A 20,797-nucleotide genomic window follows, 5' to 3' on the forward strand; every position below is an offset into this window, starting at 1 on the left:
TGTGCAGCGGACATAATGTGCAATATTGGATCATGGCTACTCGCACATTAATAAATAGGCCCCAATGTCTTCAAAAATAAAATTCAGCATAATCGTTTTTATTTTTTTAAAACATATATTGAACGGTTAACCCCCATCCATTGTTAAACTTTGGAGCTGTGGCATGCCCTGCGGCTGCCCTACCTGAGTTAAGTAGTCAGACTCAGCCGGATCAGCACCCTCCTCTCAGGCTCTGCTCTGCCACTCCACCGATCCCACTCGTCGACTCTACAGCAGCTCCACAAGCCTCCACTTTTTCTTCTAACTCTAGAGCTCTTTTTTTACCGCCTGGGAGATCACGTGCGTGACTCCCTCCATCCATGTGCGGCGTGTCAACAGATAGGAAGGCAGGCGGCAGCTCGAAAACGTCACGTGACCTTGGCAAAAAGCCGGTCACGTGAACGCCGCACGGTGAAAATTAAAAATTTTTTTAAATCATGCCCACATATTCATTGCCAACGTAGAAGTGCCAACCCCATAAAATGTTACGCACTAGGCACCGGCCTTGTTGTCCTATGCATAAATATGCTCCTGGTTTATATGTGTATATATATCTGTGAATACATATATACACATATAAACATATTTCTTTCTTAGGTGGTGAGACTCCACAAGTCCATACTGTTGGGAATTCATCACCTGGCAACCAGGAGGAGGCAATGACACCCTACACCAGAGCTTTAAGTATCCCTCCCACTTCCCCTACCCTCCTGGTATTCTCTTTAGCCTAGTCTAGGAGCAGGTGAAGCTAGAGCTTCCATATTTGGTTTTCACCAGGACAAAGCAGTTTTGCATACTGTGTCTAGTTTTCTGCCTAAATTAGTATCTTCAGAGAATATTAACCAAGAATTTATAGTATACTCATTTTTTCCGATTCCAAAATAATCTGATGTTGCTGGGACGTTGAAGTTTTGTTTACAGGCTACTAAGGACTTCTGTCAGTTCTTATGTTTGTTTGTTTTGTAAGGGCCAAAAGGGCCAATTCTGTTTCTTTAGTTTCATAGTTTGTGTGTTTGATTCACAAAGCTTTTGGCAGGAAGGTTTTTCAGGCAGTTGTTCCTGGTAAATAGGTGCCTGCATTTCCTTTGTCCCACCCATTTTTGTTGTGGACTCCACAGCTTGGTTATTAGTTCCCAACAGTAAGGACTCATAGGCCTCTAGTTATCAAGCCGTCAACCGCAAATATGCTGGAATTCCACAGCGTATTTGTGGCGAGGTTGATTCGCCTTAGTTATCAAGCCCTACAGCCCGGCAAAAGTAGGAACAGCCAATAGAATGCGAGCTCAATCCGATTGACTGATTGGATCAGTCAATCGGATTGAACTTCAATCTGATTGGCTGATTGAATCAGCCAATCAGATTTTCTCTTGTTAAGTGTGTTCAGTCCACGGGTCATCCATTACTTATGGGATATATTCTCCTTCCCAACAGGAAGTTGCAAGAGGATCACCCAAGCAGAGCTGCTATATAGCTCCTCCCCTCACATGTCATATCCAGTCATTCTCTTGCAACCCTCAACAAAGTAGGAGGTCGTGAGAGGAGTGAGGCGTTTTTACTTAATTATTCTTCAATCAAAAGTTTGTTATTTTAAATGGCACCGGAGTGTGATGTTTTTTTCTCTCAGGCAGTATTTAGAAGAAGAATCTGCCTGCGTTTTCTATGATCTTAGCAGACGTAACTAAGATCCACTGGCTGTTCTCGGACATTCTGAGGAGTGGGGTAACTTCAGAAAAGGGAATAGCATGCGGGGTCCCCTGCAAATGAGGTATGTGCAGTAAAATATTTTCTAAGGAATGGAATTGACTAAGAAAACACTGCTGATACCCATGTGATGTAAGTACAGCCTTAAATGCAGTAGTAGCGACTGGTATCAGGCTGATGAATGTATGTGCAGTAAGTTATTTTCTAAGGAATGGAATTTGACTGAGAAAATACTGTTAATACTGAAATAATGTATGAGCCTTAACTGCAGTAGAAGCGACTGGAAGCAGGCTTAGTGTTAACACTACATAACATTTAAAATGTATGTTTAAAACGTTTACTGGCATGTTAATCGTTTTGTGAGGTACTTTGGTGATAAATCTTTTGGGGCATGATTTTTTCCACATGGCTAACATATATTTCTGCATAGAAATGGTTATCTGAGGTCTCCCACTGTTGTAATATGAGTGGGAGGGGCCTATTTTAGCGCCTTGTTGCACAGTAAAAATTCAGTCACAGTCTTCCTGCTTCTTCCTCCTTGATCCAGGACGTCTCCAGAGAGCTCAGGGGTCTTCAAAATTCATTTTTGAGGGAGGTAATCAGTCACAGCAGACCTGTGACAGTGTGTTTGACTGTGATAAAAAACGTTACTTGTTACATTGATTATCCGTTTTGGGTATTAAGGGGTTAATCATCCATTTGCTAGTGGGTGCAATCCTTTGCTAAATTAATACATTTAGTGTGAAAATTTGGTTGCTATAACTGATTTAGTTCATTGTTATTTCAACTGTGACAGTTTTTTTGTGTTTTTAAAGGCGCAGCAGCGTCTTTTATATTGCTTGTAAATTTATTGAAAGTATTTTCCAAGCTTGCTAGCCTCATTGCTAGTCTGTTTAAACATGTCTGACACAGATGAATCTGCTTGTTCGCTATGTTTAAAGGCCAATGTGGAGCCCCATAGAAATATGTGTACCAAATGTATTGATGTCACTTTGAATAAAAGTCAGTCTTTAACTGTAAAGAAATTGTCACCAGACAACGAGGGGGAAGTTATGCCGCCTAACTCTCCTCACGTGTCAGTACCTTCGCCTCCCGCTCAGGAGGTGCGTGATATTGTGGCGCCAAGTACATCAGAAAGGCCCATACAAATCACTTTGCAAGACATGGCTAATGTTATGACAGAAGTATTATCTAAATTGCCTGAGTTAAGAGGCAAGCGCGATAGCTCTGGGTTAAGGACAGAGCGCGCTGATGATACGAGGGCCATGTCCGATACTGCGTCACAATTTGCAGAACATGAGGACGGAGAGCTTCATTCTGTGGGTGACGGATCTGATCCAGGGAGACCGGATTCAGATATTTCTAATTTTAAATTTAAACTTGAGAACCTCCGTGTATTGCTAGGGGAGGTATTAGCGGCTCTGAATGATTGTAACACGGTTGCAATTCCAGAGAAATTATGTAGGCTGCATAGATACTATGCGGTGCCGGTGTGTACTGACGTTTTTCCTATACCTAAAAGGCTTACAGAAATTATTAGCAAGGAGTGGGATAGACCCGGTGTGCCCTTCTCCCCTCCTCCGATATTTAGAAAAATGTTCCCAATAGACGCCACCACACGAGACTTATGGCAGACGGTCCCTAAGGTGGAGGGAGCAGTTTCTACTTTAGCTAAGCGTACCACTCTCCAGGTGGAGGATATTTGTGCTTTTTCGGATCCAATGGATAAAAAATTAGAAGGTTACCTTAAGAAAATCTTTGTTCAACAAGGTTTTATATTACAGCCCCTTGCATGCATTGCGCCTGTCACTGCTGCGGCGGCATTCTGGTTTGAGTCTCTGGAAGAGGCCATTCGCACAGCTCCATTGGATGAGATTATGGACAAGCTTAAAGCTCTTAAGCTAGCTAACGCATTTGTTTCGGATGCCATTGTGCATTTAACCAAACTAACGGCTAAGAACTCCGGATTCGCCATCCAGGCGCGCAGAGCGCTATGGCTTAAATCCTGGTCAGCAGACGTGACTTCTAAATCTAAATTGCTCAATATTCCTTTCAAAGGGCAGACCTTATTCGGGCCCGGCTTGAAAGAAATTATTGCTGACATTACTGGAGGTAAGGGTCATACTCTTCCTCAGGACAGGGCCAAATCAAAGGCCAAACAGTCTAATTTTCGTGCCTTTCGTAATTTCAAGGCAGGAGCAGCATCAACTTCCTTCGCTCCAAAACAGGAAGGAACTGTTGCTCGTTACAGACAGGGTTGGAAAGCCAACCAGTCCTGGAACAAGGGCAAGCAGGCCAGAAAGCCTACTTCTGCCCCTAAGACAGCATGAAGAGAGGGCCCCCTATCCGGAAACGGATCTAGTGGGGGGCAGACTTTCTCTCTTCGCCCAGGCTTGGGCAAGAGATGTTCAGGATCCCTGGGCGTTGGAGATCATATCTCAGGGATACCTTCTGGACTTCAAAGCTTCTCCTCCACAAGGGAGATTTCATCTTTCAAGGTTATCAGCAAACCTAATAAAGAAAGAGGCATTTCTACAATGTGTACAAGACCTCTTAGTAATGGGAGTGATCCACCCAGTTCTGCGGACAGAACAAGGGCAAGGATTTTACTCAAATCTGTTTGTGGTTCCCAAGAAAGAGGGAACCTTCAGACCAATCTTGGACCTAAAAATCTTAAACAAATTCCTAAGAGTTCCATCATTCAAAATGGAAACTATTCGAACCATCCTACCCATGATCCAAGAGGGTCAGTATATGACCACAGTGGACTTAAAGGATGCCTACCTTCACATACCGATTCACAAAGATCATTATCGGTACCTAAGATTTGCCTTTCTAGACAGGCATTACCAGTTTGTAGCTCTTCCCTTCGGGTTAGCTACGGCCCCGAGAATTTTTACAAAGGTTCTGGGCTCGCTTCTGGCGGTGCTAAGACCGCGAGGCATAGCGGTGGCTCCGTACCTAGACAACATTCTGATACAAGCGTCAAGTTTTCAAACTGCCAAGTCTCATACAGAGATAGTTCTGGCATTTCTGAGGTCGCATGGGTGGAAAGTGAACGTGGGAAAGAGTTCTCTATTACCACTCACAAGGGTTCCCTTCCTAGGGACTCTTATAGATTCTATAGAGATGAAAATTTACCTGACGGAGTCCAGGTTATCAAAACTTCTAAATGCTTGCCGTGTCCTTCATTCCATTCCACGCCCGTCAGTAGCTCAGTGCATGGAAGTAATCGGCTTAATGGTCGCGGCAATGGACATAGTACCATTTGCGCACCTGCATCTCAGACCGCTGCAATTATGCATGCTAAGTCAGTGGAATGGGGATTACTCAGATCTGTCCCCTCTACTAAATCTGGATCAAGAGGCCAGAGATTCTCTTCTCTGGTGGCTCTCTCGGGTCCATCTGTCCAAAGGGATGACCTTTCGCAGACCAGATTGGACAATTATAACAACAGATGCCAGCCTGCTAGGCTGGGGCGCAGTCTGGAGCTCCCTGAAGGCTCAGGGATCGTGGACTCAGGAGGAGAAACTCCTCCCAATAAATATTCTGGAATTAAGAGCAATATTCAATGCTCTTCTAGCTTGGCCTCAGTTAGCAACACTGAGGTTCATCAGATTTCAGTCGGACAACATCACGACTGTGGCTTACATCAACCATCACGGGGGAACCAGGAGTTCCCTAGCGATGTTAGAAGTCTCGAAGATAATTCGCTGGGCAGAGTCTCACTCTTGCCACCTATCAGCAATCTACATCCCAGGCGTGGAGAACTGGGAGGCGGACTTTCTAAGTCGCCAGACTTTTCATCCGGGGGAGTGGGAACTTCACCCGGAGGTCTTTGCTCAACTGATTCATCGTTGGGGCGAACCGGAACTGGATCTAATGGCGTCTCGCCAGAACGCCAAGCTTCCTTGTTACGGATCCAGGTCCAGGGACCCGGGAGCGGTGCTGATAGATGCTCTAGCAGCCCCTTGGGTTTTCAACATGGCTTATGTGTTTCCACCATTTCCATTGCTACCTCGACTGATTGCCAAGATCAAACAGGAGAGAGCATCAGTGATTCTGATAGCGCCTGCGTGGCCACGCAGGACCTGGTATGCAGACCTAGTGGACATGTCGTCCTGTCCACCATGGTCTCTGCCTCTGAGGCAGGACCTTCTAATTCAGGGTCCTTTCAACCATCCAAATCTAATTTCTCTGAGGCTGACTGCATGGAGATTGAACGCTTGATTCTATCAAAGCGTGGCTTCTTGGAGTCGGTTATTGATACCTTAATACAGGCTCGGAAGCCTGTTACCAGAAAAATTTACCATAAGATATGGTCGTAAATATTTATATTGGTGCGAATCCAAGAGTTACTCATGGAGTAAGGTTAGGATTCCTAGGATATTGTCTTTTCTACAAGAGGGTTTAGAAAAGGGCTTATCTGCTAGTTCGCTAAAGGGACAGATTTCTGCTCTGTCTATTCTTTTACACAAACGTCTGGCAGAAGTTCCAGACGTTCAAGCTTTTTGTCAGGCTTTGGCTAGGATTAAGCCTGTGTTTAAGACTGTTGCTCCGCCGTGGAGCTTAAACTTAGTTCTTAAAGTTCTTCAACGTGTTCCGTTTGAACCCCTTCATTCCATTGATATTAAGCTTTTATCTTGGAAAGTTCTGTTTTTGATGGCTATTTCCTCGGCTTGAAGAGTCTCTGAGTTATCTGCCTTACATTGTGATTCTCCTTATCTGATTTTCCATTCAGACAAGGTAGTTCTGCGTACTAAACCTGGGTTCTTACCTAAGGTAGTTTCTAACAGGAATATCAATCAAGAGATTGTTGTTCCATCATTATGTCCTAATCCTTCTTCAAAGAAGGAACAACTTTTGCACAATCTGGACGTAGTCCGTGACCTGAAGTTCTATTTACAGGCAACTAAAGATTTTCGTCAAACTTCTTCCCTGTTTGTCGTTTATTCTGGTCAGAGGAGAGGTCAAAAAGCTTTGGCAACCTCTCTCTCTTTTTGGCTTCGTAGCGTAATACGTTTAGCCTATGAGACTGCTGGACAGCAGCCTCCTGAAAGAATTACAGCTCATTCCACTAGAGCTGTGGCTTCCACCTGGGCCTTTAAGAATGAGGCCTCTGTTGAACAGATTTCCAAGGCTGCGACTTGGTCTTCACTTCATACCTTTTCAAAATTTTACAAATTTGACACTTTTGCTTCTTCGGAGGCTGTTTTTGGGAGAAAGGTTCTACAGGCAGTGGTTCCTTCTGTTTAATGTTCCTGCCTTGTCCCTCCCATCATCCGTGTACTTTAGCTTTGGTATTGGTATCCCATAAGTAATGGATGACCCGTGGACTGAACACACTTAACAAGAGAAAACATAATTTATGCTTACCTGATAAATTTATTTCTCTTGTAGTGTGTTCAGTCCACGGCCCGCCCTGTCTTTTTTGAGGCAGATCTAAATTTTAATTAAAACTCCAGTCACCACTGCACCCTATAGTTTCTCCTTTTTTGTCTTGTTTCGGTCGAATGACTGGATATGACATGTGAGGGGAGGAGCTATATAGCAGCTCTGCTTGGGTGATCCTCTTGCAACTTCCTGTTGGGAAGGAGAATATATCCCATAATTAATGGATGACCCGTGGACTGAACACACTACAAGAGAAATAAATTTATCAGGTAAGCATAAATTATGTTTTTCCTACCTTAATTCCGATTGGCTGATAGAATCCTATCAGCAAATCGGAATTCGAGGGACGCCATCTTGGATGACGTAATTTAAAGGAACCGTCATTCGTCGTTCAGTCGTCGGTTGAAGAGGATGGCTCTGTGTCGGCTCCCTGGAAGATGGCTCCGCTCCGGATGGATGAAGATTGAAGACGCCGCCTGGATGAAGACTTCTGCTGGATGGAGGACCTCTTCTGCGCCACTTGGATGAAGATTTCGGCCCGGTTGGGTGAAGACGTCTCAAGGTAGGGTGATCTTCAGGGGGTTAGTGTTAGGTTTTTTTTTTTTTTTTTTGTTTTGTTTAAATGATTTTTATTGAAAATTGGTACAATGAAAAAAAGAACCAGTGTTACATTTTCATTTGTCCAGCAATAGCATCACAGCAATTCACTATACAGGCAGTCATCTGTATTTAGTTACCAAATTTTCATTATTATTTTCAAGATTTATTAAAGTTGAGAAATTAAGAATTGAAAGTAAGTCACAATATATCAATGGGAAATATAGGGGGGTTCAGTTTGGTTAGGGGGGAAAGGATTGAGGGTTAGGGGGGGAAGGTATGGAAGGTGTAGTGTGGAATGCGAAATATGAAATATAAAATAGGGGATAGGAAATAGAAAATAGCGTCCCATCCGGTCCAGCGCAATAAAAGTGCAACAGAGCGCACTCAAGTCCCTGTTGCTTCATTAAGCAGGGGGAGTTCAGAGATAACAGCATCATATAGATGGTGTCGGATTAGCGATTTCAGTGTGGTCGAGGGATCCCTGTTCCCATATGAATTGGATATTAGATATCATGTCAAGTTTACCCATAAAACAGTAATGCATCTTTTCTAACGTGAGAATGTGTTTTACTTCGTGTTTCCATTGGGCGATAGTGGGTATCTCACACGTCTTCCATTTTCGGGGAATTAACCGTTTAGCACAGGAGAGCATTAGAAGTAGTAATTTTTTGCGGTAGGCACAGGTAAGGTCAGGGGTGAGGTTGAGAAGTATGATTGATGGGGTAAGTTTGATAGTAATGCCCAGGATCTTAGTAATGTGCCGTTCTATTTGATTCCAGAAAGTGTTTAAGAAGGGGCACGACCACCATATATGGGTAATGGTACCTTCTTCTCCGCATCTCCTCCAACAGGTGGAAGAGGCGGCAGGATATATGATCCTCAGGCGCTGAGGGGTTAGATACCACCGGGCTAATATTTTGTAGTTTAATTCAGCTATAGTCACTGATAGGGAAGCAGAGTGCGTATGTCGGAAGCATCTCCTCCAGTCCTCTGTATCTATTTCAATTTGGAACTCGTCTGACCATTTAGATAGATATGTAGGTCTGGTCCCAGGGAAGGAACCCCTGAGGATTTTGTAAGTTATGGAAAGATGTGCTCTGTGTATATTGGGATTGATGCATAGCTGCTCGAATGTGGTTAGGGGTCGAAGTATCAGTTCTTTGTGCGTGCTATGACTGATTGCATGTCTAATCTGTAGGTAGGAGTACCAACAGTGAAAAGGGGGACCTAGCTCTTCATTAAGCGTTATTCTGTCTTTAACACCTGAAGCGTTGGTCATTAAGTAGATTGGTAGGTGCTTATGGATCTTATTGGCTGGGGAATGGGTGAAAAGATTGTGTTTGAGAAAGAGTTGGTAGTGTAGGAAGGGTGTTAAGGGAGATATCTTGGTGGAAACTCCTTTTGTATGGGCGAGTACGTCGTCCCACACCTCTAGTGTGGTTTTAATATAGTCGTTTTTTTGTATAGTATGCGGTCTGGATTCCTTGGGGATCCAAGGTAGGTCTCTCATGTGGTCAACCTGTACTAGGTAACTTTCCATTTGGGTCCACAGTTTCGAGGGATTGGCATGATTCCATGCCACAATTCTGGTTAAATGTGTGGCTTTGTAATAGTTAGTAAGGTTGGGGACACCAAGGCCTCCATCTTCCTTACTCAGGTACATAGTATGTTGTGCTATTCTCGGGCGTTTATATGACCAAATGAAAGAGTTAATCATTTTTTGTTGCGTTAGGAGGAAGGACCTTGGTATGGGCATAGGTAGGGTTTGAAATAGGTATAAATATCTGGGGACTATCGCCATCTTTACCGTGTTAATTCGTCCTATCCAGGACAAGTGTCCCTGTCTATGCCAGCTCTCTAGCGAGGTCTTAATGTTCTCTTGGAGATTGGTATAGTTATCTGGGAAGAGCGCGCGTATGTCTTTGGAGATTGTCAAACCTAAGTATTTAAGTTTATCCGATAGTACAAATTTTGTGTGTCGTGATATAGTCAGCGTTTCTTGGGGAGTTAGGTTTATCGGTATTAATCCCGATTTCTCCATGTTAATGGAGAAGTTAGAGACTAGCTTATACTCTTCTAAGATTTGTATGAGGGCAGGCACAGAGGTGTTTGGGGACCGTAGAGTAAAGATCACGTCATCCGCAAACAAGAGGCATTTTTGGGTAATATCTCCGAAATTTAGGCCATGAATATGTTGACAATGTCTAATTTGTATTGCCAATATTTCGACTGTGATAGCAAATAGTAGAGGTGAGAGTGGGCACCCTTGACGTGTTCCGTTGGATATGGAGAAAGGATGGGATAGATGGTTGTTAACCTTAATCTTTGCGCTCGGGCTGTGATAAAGGGCCTGTATTCTGGAAATGAAAAGTTTGGAAAAGCCAAATTTTGACAGGGCGGACCACATAAATTGCCAGTCCACCCTGTCAAACACCTTCTCCGCGTCTGTTGAGAGTAAAGCAAGAGGTGAGTTATTGAGATGGGCTTGTTGCAAAGAGTGGAGCAGTCTGGTGGTGTTGTCTTTTGCCTCTCTTCCCCTAATGAAACCCACCTGGTCAGGGTGGATTATGTTGGGTAGTATCATATTCATGCGGTTGGCCAGGATTTTTGCAAATATTTTCATATCAATGTTTATAAGTGAGATCGGTCTATAATTGCTAACCATGTCAGTAGGTTTGCCTGGTTTGGGGATAACTGTGATTACTGCTTCTAAAAGGGAGCTAGGGAAGACAGTGCCGTGGTCTATATCATTATATAGTAATAGAAGTTGGGGGTTTATGTGTTGTTGTAAAAGTTGATAGAATTTAGTCGAGAGGCCGTCTGGGCCAGGGGATTTGCCATTTGGCAGGGCTTTTATAACTAGATTGATGTCTTGTAGGGTGATGGGGGAGTCTAAGAGTTGTTTGTCATCTTCTGTGAGTGAGGGTGTGGAGACATTGGCTAGATATGCTTCTAATCTCTTTGCCTTGTCCTGTGGGGAGATGTCCACCAGATTATATAATTTTGTATAGTAAGAAACAAATGAGTTGATAATTTCTTCATTTTTATGGGCAAACCCACCAGAAGGGCGTCGGATCTCTCTAATGAAATTGGACAATCTTTGTTTTTTAAGGGACCTAGCTAAGAGGCGGCCTGCTTTGTTGCTTTCTACAAAAAATTTAGATTTAGTGGTCAATGCCCTCATATGGGCTTTTTGTATCAGAAATTTGTTTAAGGCTTCCCTGGCTTCAGTTAGCTTGGCTAATTCAGTGGTAGAAGATGGGTCTTTTTTAAGTCTAGCTTCACAAGCAGTCAGATCCTTAGTCAGGGAGGTGAATTGAGTCGTGTGAATCTTTCATTGCGTGGCAGTGTGCTTTATTATAACCCCTCTAATAAAACATTTGTAGGTCTCCCAGTTGTTAGCGGGCGACGTGTCTTCAGGCTTATTTAGGCTAAAAAATTCGTCTGAGTGTTTCTTAATATCATCAACTGTTTCCTGGTTGGTCAGTATGTGGTCATTGAGTCTCCAGTTGAATGTAGTGCGGGGTTTATTGGCCCATTTAAATTCTGTGGTGACCATACTATGGTCAGACCATGAGGTATGGGAAATTTTCGAGTGTACCAGAGCAGAGAGTAGGGCTTGATCACATAAAATATAATCTAATCTGGAATATGAGTGTTGGGGGTGTGAGAAAAAAGTGTAGTCATGCTTATTAGTGTGTACTATTCTCCATGTATTGAATAAGTTAATCGCTCGCAGGGCTGCGCAGTTGGAGTTAAGAGTATTATTACGGAGGTATGATTTCCCACTAGACGTATCTAGTGTTGGATTCATGGGAAAATTGAGATCTCCGCCAACAATGACGGGGCCTTTAGCATGATCTAGAATTTTGTTGGCCAGGGTTTTAAAAAAGCTTGGAGTGGGTCTATTTGGAGCATAGGTGTTTACCAGGGTAAGTGGGGCACCGTAGCATAGGCCAACTAAGATTAGGATTCTGCCCTCGTTGTCGGTGGATTTCTGTAATAATTCAAAAGGGAAATTACGTCTGAACGAGATGCTGAGTGTTAGTTTTTTTTTAAGGGGGGTTTGGGTGGGTTAGAGTAGGGATATGTGGGTGGTGGGTTTTAATGTTGGGGGGGTTGTATTTTTTTTACAGGTAAAAGAGCTGATTACTTTGGGGCAATGCCCCGCAAAAAGCCCTTTTAAGGGCTGGTAAAAGAGCTGGGTTACTTTGTAATTTAGAATAGGGTAGGGCATTTTTTTTATTTTGGGGGCTTTATTATTTTATTAGGGGGCTTAAATTAGGTGTAATTAGTTTAAACTTCTTGTAATTCTTTTTTATTTTCTGTAATTTAGTGTTTGTTTTTTTGTACTATAGTTTAGTTTATTTAATTTAATTTTAGGTATTTGTAGTTAATTTATTTAATTAATTTAATGATAGTGTAGTGTTAGGTTTAATTGTAACTTAGGTTAGGATTTATTTTACAGGTAATTTTGTAAGTATTTTAGCTAGGTAGTTATTAAATAGTTAATAACTATTTAATAACTATTCTACCTAGTTAAAATAAATACAAAGTTGCATGTAAAATAAAAATAAATCCTAAAATAGCTACAATATAATTATTAGTTATATTGTAGCTATCTTAGGGTTTATTTTATAGTTAGGTATTTAGTTTTAAATAGGATTAATTTAGTTAATAATAGTAAGTTTTATTTAGATTTATTAAAATAAAGTTAAGGGGGGTGTTAGTGTTAGTGTTAGACTTAGGTTTAGGGGTTAATAAGTTTTATATAGGTGGCGGCGGTATAGGGGGTCAGGATAGGGGTTAATAAGTTTAATATAGGTGGTGGCGGGGTCCGGGAGCGGCGGTTTAGGGGTTAAACATTTAATTTAGTTGCGGCGGGGTCCGAGAGCGGCGGTTTAGGGGTTAATGAATTTAATGTAGGTGGCGGCGGTGTAGTGGGGGCAGGATAGGGGTTAATAACTTTAATATAGGTGGCGGTTGGCTCCGGGTGCAGCGGTTTAGGGGTTAAACAATTTATTTAGTTGCGCCGGGATCCGCAGGATAGGGGTTAATAACTTGAATATAGGTGGCAGCGGTATAGGGGCGGCAGATTAGGGGTTAATAGGTATAATGTAGGTGGCGGCGGGTTGCGGGACCGGCGGTTTAGGGGTTAATATATTTATTATAGTTGTGGCGGGGTCCAGGAGCAGCGGTTTAGGGGGTAATAACTTTATTTAGGTGCGGGGAGCGGCGGTTTAGGGGGTAAAACAGTATAGTTAGTGTGGGTGCTTAGTGTCAGGCTAGCAAGAAAGCTGCGAAGAAGCCGATGAGCAGCGAGATCGATGACTGTTAGTTAACAACAGTCCTCTGTTCATCGCTCCGTACTTGGTGCGCGGCTTCTTGACAGCTTTCTTGATAACTTTGGCGAACCTATTCAGGTCCGCGGCAGCGATGGTAGGCGAGCTTAGGCGAGTGTATTGGGCCGACGAATGCAGGTAAGTAGATGGCTTCATAACTAGAGGCCATAGGCTCTCACCAACTAAGAAAGAACATATAATTTATTCTTACCTGATAAATTCCTTTCTTTCTTGGTGGTGAGAGTCTATGAACCCGAAAAACATTTTTTATTTTTTTTTATATAATTTTTATTGAGGTCAGAGTCATAATACAACATACATGCGACATATCAGAAGATGTATGAATACAGAAAGCAAAAATCATAGCATGCATATTGTTGAAAATATACAGTCGTATCTGTAGCATCACAGAAAAATGTAAATATGTGTAAAAGAAACTTAACCTCTCATTGCTTTGAAACATTCTGAAAATATATATAACATTTATAACAAACCAAATGTCAAAGGGTGCTTCATTAATATCCAATCAAAGGTATGAAAAATAGACATTAAACTGAGGTTCCCTATAAAAAAGAACAGTCAGAAAAAAAAAGTAAAAAAGAAAAAGCAAATATGATTATGTAATTAGAATGTATTATCAGAAGCATGTAAAGAACAAATAAAAAGTTAACTATAGTATATGTCTTATATGCAACAATACAGAATACATTCTCAATTACTCGTAGCCTTGTAAGATTTGTTTAGTATAAGGAGTAAAACCTCTGTATATGGATTAATGTAGTTTTTAGATTAGTTGCGGTCATTTCGAGGGAAAACGCTCTCTGTGAATCCGAGTAGAAATTGTAGATACTCAGAAACATATATAGAAGGGGGGGTTGCTGTCCGGAATATTGGCCCACTAAGAAAACTTTGATAAAACCCAATGATTAAATAAGTGTTCTTAGGAACATTGTGGCTCAAGTTTAGAGAGGGAACTGTCAAATAACAAGTTAACTGGCCTTTAATAGGTTTAGAACTATGAGGGATATAATTAAAGGCCATGGACATTGACTATTAAACTTATATGATATATATGGGCAATGAACAAAAAAAAATAAGATAAATTAAATATACATTGGCGTGAGTCCGGAAATTGAGTTTAGTAGGAGTTCCTTACTTTGTAAGCCCTTACATAGAATGGACTATAGATGCATAGTTATGGACATATGAATATACCATTTTCCATAATTATTATTTAAATGAGAGAAAGATATTAGCCATATTCCAATACCCCATATATATTGTACTTTAACCTTGCAAAAAATATAGCTGCATAGTTTTTAAATAGCCTTAATATAATTATACTGGCTTAAAGGGAATTGTATCTAGCGATTATAGTTATCTTAAATCACTTAACAATACTATCTATACTAGTAGCTATAATGCAGTAAAGTAACAGTGAGTAAAACAATGGGTCTGCAGTTTCAGGGGAAATAGACTCCAGCAAAACCTACGTTAGCCAAGGACCAAAATGCAGGTACATCTGTACTATCATAAATAAAGATCTGCGTTCCTTTGACTTAGCTATTCAGAACTTATCACCTGGGTATGGGCCCTATACCCAGCTAGGAATCAGATAGGTCTTAGTTGTAGTTTACTATTTGTCCGCAGTCTGTATATACTACAGTTTTAAACTTTTGATAACATAGTAAGGATTGTCTTTCATTAAAGAAATGCCTATCCAGCTGTAGACCTCATAAAGCTAACTAGGATAATAGGGGGGATAAAATTGAACTTCAATCCGATTGGCTGATCAACCAATCAGATTTTTCCTACCTTAATTCCGATTGGCTGATAGAATCCTATCAGCCAATCGGAATTTGAGTGATGCCATCTTGGATGACGTCATTTAAAGGAACCTTCATTCGACGTTAGTCCGTCGGCCGAGGAGCATTTTCCGCTTCGGAGGTCTTGAAGATGGAGCCGCGGATGGATGAAGACTTCTGCCGGATGGAGGACCTCTTCTGCCCCGCTTGGATGAAGACTTCTGCCGGATGGAGGACCTCTTCTGCCCCGAACAGATGAAGACTTCTGCCCGGCTGGAGGACCACTTGTGCCCGCATCGGATGAAGAGTTCGGCCCGGTTGGGTGAAGACGGCTCAAGGTAGGGTGATCTTCAATGGGGTAGTGTTAAGTTTATTTAAGGGGGGATCGGGTGGGTTTTACAGTAGGGGTGTGTGGGTGGTGGGTTGTAATGTTGGGGGGGTATTTTATTGCTTTTTTTTTACAGGTAAAAGAGCTGATTACTTTGGGGTAATGCCCCACAAAAAGCCCTTTTAAGGGCTGATAAAAGAGCTGGTTACTTTGGGGCAATGCCCAGCAAAAGGCCCTTTTAAGGGCTATTTGTAATTTAGTTTAGGGTAGGGAAATTTTATTATTTTGGTGGGCTTTTTTATTTTATTAGGGGGCTTAGATTAGGTGTAATTAGATTAAACTTCTTGTAATATTTTTTTGTTTTTTTGTAATTTAGTGGGGGGGGTTTGTTATATAGTTTAGTTTATTTAATTGTATTTTATATTAGATAATTGTAGTTAATTTATTTAATTAATTTATTGATAGTGTAGTGTTAGGTGTATTTGTAACTTAGGTTAGGATTTATTTTACAGGTAATTTTGTATTTATTTTAACTAGGTAGCTATTAAATAGTTATTAACTATTTAATAGCTATTGTACCTAGTTAAAATAAATACAAAGTTACCTGTAAAATAAATATAAATCCTAAAATAGCTACAATGTAATTATTAATTATATTGTAGCTATTTTAGGGTTTATTTTATAGGTAAGTATTTAGTTTTAAATAGGAATACTTTAGTTAATAATATTAATATTATTTAGATTTATTTAAATAATAATGAAGTTTGGGGGTGTTAGGGTTAGACTTAGGTTTAGGGGGTAATATATTTAATGTAGGTGGCGGCGGTGTAGGGGGATCAGATTAGGGGTTAATATATTTAATGTAGGTGGCGGCGGGGTCCGGGAGCGGCGGTTTAGGGGTTAATACATATAATGTAGGTGGCGGCGGGGTCCGAGTGGGGTTAGGGGTTAATACATTTATTATTAGGAGTGAGAGGGGGGGATTGCGGATATAGGGGTATACGTGTCGGGATGATGTTTGGGAGGCGTGTTAGACAGTTACGGGAGATTTAATACTTTAGTTAGTTTTTGTAGGCAACAGCAGTTTCTAAAGTGCCATAAGTCACTGGCGACTACAGAAACTTGGACTTACGCTTATTTCTGAACATTGCTAGTTTGTCAGACTTACGGCACTTTAGCAACTGCCGGCGGGGTATATTGGATACCCCGATATGCGAGGTGCCGAAAACGACGCCGTATATCAGATCACGCCCGTAGTAAGGTTTATATTTCATTGTAGAAATGCTTATCTAACTATAGACCTGGTAAAGCTAACTAGAATAATAGGAAGGACTATACCAGCATTCCATTCTCAACTATTAAGGGTTAACATAAGTAGTTCAGTAACTTGTTGAGCTAGGTGTGGGCCTTATGTAAAGTGGAGAAACTCACAGTAACATTGATACTAGACATGAAGTGTAAAATAAACAATACGTCAAAACACTTTTTAAACAGTCAACATTGTACATTAAAATGGATGGTATTAAATGATCCTTTTAACAAGTAAGGAAGGGGAACATAGTCTACCTCGTTTAGAGTCATCTATATTGGAGGGTGATAAATGAAAGGAGGTGAGCAGTTATAGTAGTTAGTAAAACTTTGTCACTGTGGCCGACAGGGGAAGCGTCTCTCCTTTAAAGTGTATTACAATTCTAGAGGGAAATATATTATTGAAATACTTATCAGTGGATAGCTGCCCAGAGACAATAAGAAACATCCAGGGTATTACCCCAAGGCATCATGTCCACTTCAACACCAGAGTTTCCTAAGCAGTAATTCTTAATTACATGTAGAAGTCCCTCAACCGATCCCCTGTTTCCAGTACAGCGTCTGCTGTTTGGTAAAATCTACTGGGCCTTGCAACATTAAACCTTACTGCGCATGAAAGCTTTCTCCATGGCGTACAAATAATGCTGACCAGAAATAGGGGTTATTTGGTCTGTGCTCGTTTCTCATGTTTGTGGTTCTTGTTAGCGACACCCTGACCAGCCGCTTTAGGTCCTTCTTGCAAGCCGGAAGAGCCACAGCTGCGCCAAGATGTTTGCAGAATTCCTGTGCTCTAAGAAGTGGTGAGTGGGCCAGCTCCGGTGTTGATTTGTCAGGTTCAGTCTGTCTCCAGTCCTCGTCATCCATAGAAGCTGTGAGGTTCCCAAAAGCATGACGGGGCAGCTCCTTCAAGACTGTATCATCCTGCTCTGTCTGGAACAAGGCTTCAGAAAAGAGTTACAGGTTTCATTGATTAGTAGCCTCATGTTGTTTGTAGGGAGGAGGACGCCATCTTTAAGATAGTTGGAATTTTCTTTTGCTCCCAGACATTCAGTAAGGTGCTGTGGCAATTTTATAAAATGAACTTCCAGTAGGGTATTCAAATTTTTTAGGAGTTGTCCCATGTAGCTTTGCGATCAATTTTAAAAAAAGGCTGCCTTACCCGATGTATCAGGGAGAATGTTAGATATACGGGAAGACGCCACAAGATGTCCACTGGTTGAAACACAAATATATATCTGTAGTTTAAGGTGATATCGGTATAATTTGATAGAACAAATAATTATCTGTTTGAAATTGTCATTTGCAGTGTCTGATGTTAAAGGTATATTAGGATAATTTGTAGATTCTCCATTGTCTGCACGCAGCAACTGATAATCCAACCTATTATGGCCGCTGCCCAGACACACCGCCAAACCGCACATTTTTAATAGTTTACCCTTCTTTCTTTCTTACTACATCCTCCTATCCTTGGCTATACGTATTACTGGTAGGGTAGTGGAAGTGTAAGGGATACTTAAAGTCTTTGCCTCCTCCTGGTGGCCAGGTGATGAATTCCCATCAGTAAGGACTCCTGGACTCTCACCACCAAGAAAGAAAGGAATTTATCAGGTAAGAATAAATTGTTATGTACATATACTTATTTAGACATGTATATGTATGTACAGTATCTCTATATTAAAGCCCTGTGCACTCCTTTTTTAACACCTGATATCTCATATCTTTCAGCCCTTATAACTTTTTGTTGCAATTTTATTAGATAGTGTTATTGGTATTGTAACTGTACTAATTTTGATGCGTTTTGTGCCATTTTTTTGACTGGCGTAAAAGTTAACCAGAGCTCTGAAGTCACGCTATCCCGACGCACGTTAAATTAAATTGTGCTCAAGCAAACACGTTTACTTTCAATTTGTAATAAGCGTGTTACTTCTGACGTGTGGAAAAAACGCGATAAACCCCTTTTTAACACCCGTGCAACAGTTAGTGCACAGCTCGTAATCTAGCCCAATATGGGAAGGTCAGTCTATGCAAAGATCATTTATATACTGTTATGGTAAAGATCTATAAATGTAATCCCTGTTAAAGGTTCTCATTCCACTTTACTCATCAATAAAATCACTTATATTACATTGCAAATAATAAAGTTGTAAATCAAATGCATTCAGTGCTGTGTTTAAATTATTTTATAGATAACAATTAAGTAAGACGCTTTGTGCTACGTTTGACTGACTGACTATGGGCTAAATTACAAGTGGAGCACTATTTTAACGTGCACCTGTAAAGGGGCAGGTGCACGGTAAATAACCAACCATTACAAGTGTCCGGATACTGCTCAAGCTCGCAGGAGCACTTTACACTAAGCATTTTTTTTTTAAAACTACAGGAAGCAATTATAAGGGGTTAGAGTGAGGGAATGTGGGGTGTTATACAAAAAACGGCACTGAAAGTGCCTTTACATTGCGATCTCTAGGAACTGTGATTGTACTCTTAATATATATGTATGTGCTTATATACATATATATATTTATGTGTTAATATGAGTATATACACTTTCATTCTGTTTCTGTGTAAATCTTTTACAATGTAAATAAAGATCTATTTCATTCTGCTGCTATGTGCACATTAAAGCACTACTCAGACAAATTACTGATAATATTCTTGTCTATTTCAGGATGGACTGTATGGTTTGGACTGTTTGGAACATTGTGACTGCAGTCATGCGGAGGGTTGTGACCCAGTCACCGGCCACTGCCATTGCCTGGCAGGGTGGACAGGTATTAGCACAAACAATGAGATTTGTAATATAAAATGTTTAGTTATGTGTAGTTAATTAAAAAAAACTTTTTCAATATACTTTCATTATTTATTTTATCCTCTTACTGAGTTTGTGTAAAGTAATAGGCACCACCATGTTTGAACTTAAGTTTTCACCTTATCTCAATGTCCTGCTGCAAACAATTAGGAACAGATATAAAACAGGCAATAAAATAGACTATACAAACAAGGCTATGTGGGTTTCCACACAGAAATGTTTACACAAACTCTGTTTTATTGCCTGGTTTATATATTTTTCCCTAATTCTTCATAGCAGAAGACAGAGATAAATAGAAAACTAGTTCCAACATGACGGCACCCATTACTTTATAGAAACTAGAGTACTTTATAGAAACAAAACTTTACACTTATATCTTCAATATTTAAAAGGACACTGTACCCAAAATTTTTCTTTTGTCATTCAGAAAGAACATGCAATTTTAAGCAACTTTCTAATTTACTCCTATTATCAATTTTTCTTCGTTCTTTTACTATCTTTATTTGAAAAAGAAGGCATCTAAGCTTGTTTTGGGTTTAGTACTCTGGACAGCACTTTTTTATTGGTGAATTAATTTATCCACCAATCAGCAAGGCCAACCCAGGTTGTTCACCAAAAATGGGCCGGCATCTAAACTTACATTTTTGCATTTAAAATAAAGATACCAAGAGAATGAAGAAAATTTGATAAAAGGAGTAAATTAGAAAGTTGCTTAAAATGTCATGCTCAATCTGAATTACGAAAGAAAAAATTTGGGTACAGTGTCCCTTTAAGCAACTAATTTAATGGTAAAATACATCTACATGATACTCTAAGGCTAATCATTGATTTCAATGCATCATTATGTCTAGCACGTATTTACTTTAAATCTTTAAATAGATATCAACCAGTGCTTATTTGGTAAAACCAAATATGTTAACTCAAAGTAAACATAAAAAGAAACATTGGCATCTATTTATTAAGCCGTCAACCGCAAATACGCTGGAATTCCGTGCGTAATTGTGGCGAGCTTGATTCCCCTTATTTATCAAAGCCTACAGACCGGCAAAAGTAGAATTTTGTGACGTAACATACGATCCGCCGGTCTCAGTCCGACACAGATCGATGCTTACGTCACTACAGATGTTCCGAATGCAAATTCGGCACTATCTGACTACTTTTGCTAGTTAACAAATAACTAGCAGTTACGCTCGTCACTATTCGACCCAGCGTACCTGGTTTTCAATCCGCCGGCGGATTGGGTTTTATTTTTAGGTTAGGGCTTTGGGCCGCAAAAGAGCTAACTGCACTTTTAAGGGCAATGCCCACCCAAATGCCCTTTTCAGGGCAATGAGGAGCTTAGGTTTTTTTAGTTAGTATTTTATTTGGGGGGTTGGTTGTGTGGGTGGTGGGTTTTACTGTTGGGGGGTTGTTTGTATTTTTTTTTTTTTGCAGGTAAAAGAGCTGATTACTTTGTGCCAATGCCCCGCAA

At 40.7% G+C, this 20,797-nt stretch overlaps 1 protein-coding gene across 1 annotated transcript in view; it reads left to right on the forward strand.

Moving 5' to 3' along the window:
• Positions 1–20,797, forward strand: part of MEGF11 (multiple EGF like domains 11) — a 1,076,815-nt gene that overhangs the window by 833,574 nt on the left and 222,444 nt on the right. The window contains 1 exon segment of the mRNA XM_053718531.1: positions 19,186–19,288. Coding sequence (XP_053574506.1) covers positions 19,186–19,288 — 103 coding nt within the window.

This window comes from Bombina bombina, chromosome 6, assembly GCF_027579735.1.
Source record: "Bombina bombina isolate aBomBom1 chromosome 6, aBomBom1.pri, whole genome shotgun sequence".
NCBI lineage: Eukaryota > Metazoa > Chordata > Amphibia > Anura > Bombinatoridae > Bombina > Bombina bombina.